Source organism: Cebus imitator, unplaced genomic scaffold, assembly GCF_001604975.1.
Source record: "Cebus imitator isolate Cc_AM_T3 unplaced genomic scaffold, Cebus_imitator-1.0 Scaffold441, whole genome shotgun sequence".
Taxonomy (NCBI): Eukaryota; Metazoa; Chordata; class Mammalia; order Primates; family Cebidae; genus Cebus; species Cebus imitator.
Window position 1 is genome coordinate 897588 of NW_016107756.1, and position 2876 is coordinate 900463.

At 52.5% G+C, this 2876-nt stretch overlaps 1 protein-coding gene across 5 annotated transcripts in view; it reads right to left on the reverse strand.

Moving 5' to 3' along the window:
* Positions 1-1040: 1040 nt before the first annotated feature.
* Positions 1041-2876, reverse strand: part of RPH3AL (rabphilin 3A like (without C2 domains)) — a 177391-nt gene continuing 175555 nt past the window's right edge. For 4 of the 5 annotated variants that reach the window (XM_017510584.2, XM_037732119.1, XM_037732117.1 and 1 more), the window contains one exon: positions 1041-2442. In XM_017510584.2, coding sequence (XP_017366073.1) covers positions 2364-2442 — 79 coding nt within the window. In that variant the 3' untranslated portion in view covers positions 1041-2363. The remainder of the gene's footprint in view (positions 2443-2876) is intronic. The other variant, XM_017510583.2, reaches the window with a different exon arrangement.

The following is a 2876-nucleotide window of genomic DNA, read 5'->3' on the forward strand; positions in this document are numbered from 1 at the left end:
GTGGGGAGGGTTTGGAAGAAGTCAAGTGGAGGACCCAGCATCTGAGCATGGAGCTGGAAACCCCAGGGTGCCCACTGGAGAAACACGTGGCATGTGGGGGCCAGCCTTTGGCAGGTAGCAGAGTTGAAATCCACGCTAGGTCTGAATTTGCCCAGCTCTGAGTCCAGCTGACATGGGGTGGGGCCTCCCCAAGGGACGGAAGTGGTGTTATCTGGGCAGACGTTCACTTTCTAGAAAGAGCATAGGTCAAGCAGCAGGCACACTTAGGGTCGGCAGTCAGGCATGCCTCCTCTCAACTGCCTGACTGGGCAAGTGGCTTAACGTAGGCCCTGGGTCGCATCTGCAATGGGGGAGAAGAACAATCTTGTGTGAGTTAGAGGCCAGGATGGGCACACAGTGCCCGGCACGGTGCCCAGTGTGTACATGGCACTCAGGGAATTGTGGTTCTGCTGCCCCTGCGCCGCCTTCCTGGTGCAAACCTTCATTGCACTCTGCACTCGCCTCAATTTCTCACCAGCGAAATTCGGACAGCTGTTCCCTGTCTGCCGCCAGGACCAGGTGAGAAATGGATGCACCTGCCAAGGCGGGGTGCTGGCTGGCATGTGTGGGCATCTCTAAGCAGTTGGACATGTCCAAAGCCTCATCAGTCATGTTGCCTTCCATTCCCCATGCTGGGGTGGGCAGCTGGACCAGCCCTTGGCAAAGTTAAGTGGATGGAGTCTGCCCTTGGGCACAGCCCTCAGGAGCCCTAAGCCCTTGCCTCTCTGCCCCCTGCATTTCCCAACAAGCTTCTGAGCTTTCTCCCAACTCCCCACAAATCCACTCAAAGGCTCCTGTCAAACGAGATAAAGTGGGTTCTTTAAAAAATGGCCCCAGCCTCTGTAGCGACAGCATGTCTAGTCACTTTGTCACCGAAGCTGGAATGCAGTGGTGTGATCACAGCTCGCTGCAGCCTTGACATCCCGAGGCTAAAGTGATCTTCCCAACTCAGCCTCCCAAGTATCTGGGACCACAAGCATGCACCACCATGCCCAGCTGATTTTTTAAATTTTTGTAGAGATGGGGTTGTTACCCAGGCTGGTCGCAAACTCCTGGGTTGAAATGGTATTCCTGTCCTGGCATTTCAAAGTGCTGGGATTATAAGCATGAGTCACTGCCCCCAGCACAGGATGTCTATCAACAATGCCGGCTGCAGGCCCTCACCTCACACCCACTGACTCAGAATGTGTGCGCAGTCAGGATGCGTCTTAACCAGCACCCCGATGATTCTGGTGCACAATGAAGGTTGAGAATGGCCGGGTGAGAGGGTGCTGACGGTTTACCACAGTGATTGTCAACCTGCTGGGCTGCCTCTGTGCTGTTCACACGTGTAACACAAGCCCATCATGACATCTCTCAGTATTTAGTGATTCTTCACTGGGGAAGCGAGTGTCTAACCCGAGGTGGGTGCTGGGATTTCCAGAGGGGTTTGGCAAAGCCACTCTGGGGAGTCTGATCTCCTCCTGTTTGGGTATTCTGACCTCTTTCCTGTTGGAGAAGGACCAGTCAACAGCTCTTCCTGGAGTAGGTAACGTGTTTTTGAGGAAATACCCTTTGTGCAATACTTGGCTGGATGCTCCTTGGTTGGCATCTTGGCTGGTGTCCACGTGCCCAGAGAGGAAGGGTCCTCTCTGACCCCGACCTTGCATGTATCCCCCGTTTCCACCCTTCCCTGATTACCAGAGGGGCTCCTATCCTGCTGTGCTAATAGTACGTTCTCTGTATTAACAGAAAACTTTAACCCAACCGAGGGCTTGGATGGAGGAATTCCAAACAATGTTGCTGGTTGATGGAAAGGGGCCTTCCAAGGTCTCCTGCCCATTCATTTACTCATGAAGCCACATTTCAACAAATATATATGGGGCACCCACCGCAAAACAGGACCCTGCTGTGTTCTGATGGGGCTGGTAATAAATAAAGCCCATTTTTCTTTAGATTCCACATGACGGAGGGGAAGTCAGGAAGGGATGTAGCAACCACCACTCCGGGGTCCCGTGCCTCCTTCTTGACGTGCGCCATGGCCTCGGCACGGAGGCAGGCTGGCATGCTGATGCCAGCAAGTCAGCTCAGCGTTTGCAACACAGCTTGTGGCTGTGAGAGGCCAACTTGATACATTAAGCGATGTTAAAAATGCAGCCTATTTCTGATAATTTATTACGCACATTCTCATAAACACATTACACTCGTCACAGTACATTTACGAGCGCCAGGCCTGCCAGTGGGGAAAAGTTAACACCTACCTAATGATGTTGTTTTGCAGATGTAGAAAGCACTGGTGCTGCGGTGATGGGCTCAATGGCGCAAAGAAATACGAGTCTTTTTTTCTATCCAGGGACACCAGGAGGCTGCCCAGGGCTGGGCGGAAGAACCAGGCTCTCTCCCTCCACCCTGCCAAGGCCTGGGCTGTGGGATTGGAGAAAGGCCGGGTGAGAGGCTCCCCTGCCAGGAGAGACTTACCCCAGGATCAGGCTGCCTTTGGCAGGAGATTAGATGTCACAGAGGGATAATGCTGAATCCTCTGGGGAAGCTCTAGAAATGACCTCTGGGAGAGAGGGGCAGAGCCTGAGGCTTATGTGACAACACAGACGAGCCTTCCTTCAACAGGCCTGGGGACCCCTAGAGCCCAGGATCTTCATGACTGGGGTGAACATCTCAGCATTATACATGAATTAGAATAGGCAGAAATTCTAACCAGCCCAGGGCTGGTGGAAAGCCAGGGCCAACAGCCACCAATGTTCCCTCCAATAGCTTTGAGTTAATGATGCAATTCAAAGGTATTAATGCAATGGTAGCTTCCAATGATAAGCTCTTCCATCTTTTTTTTTTTTTTTTTTTTT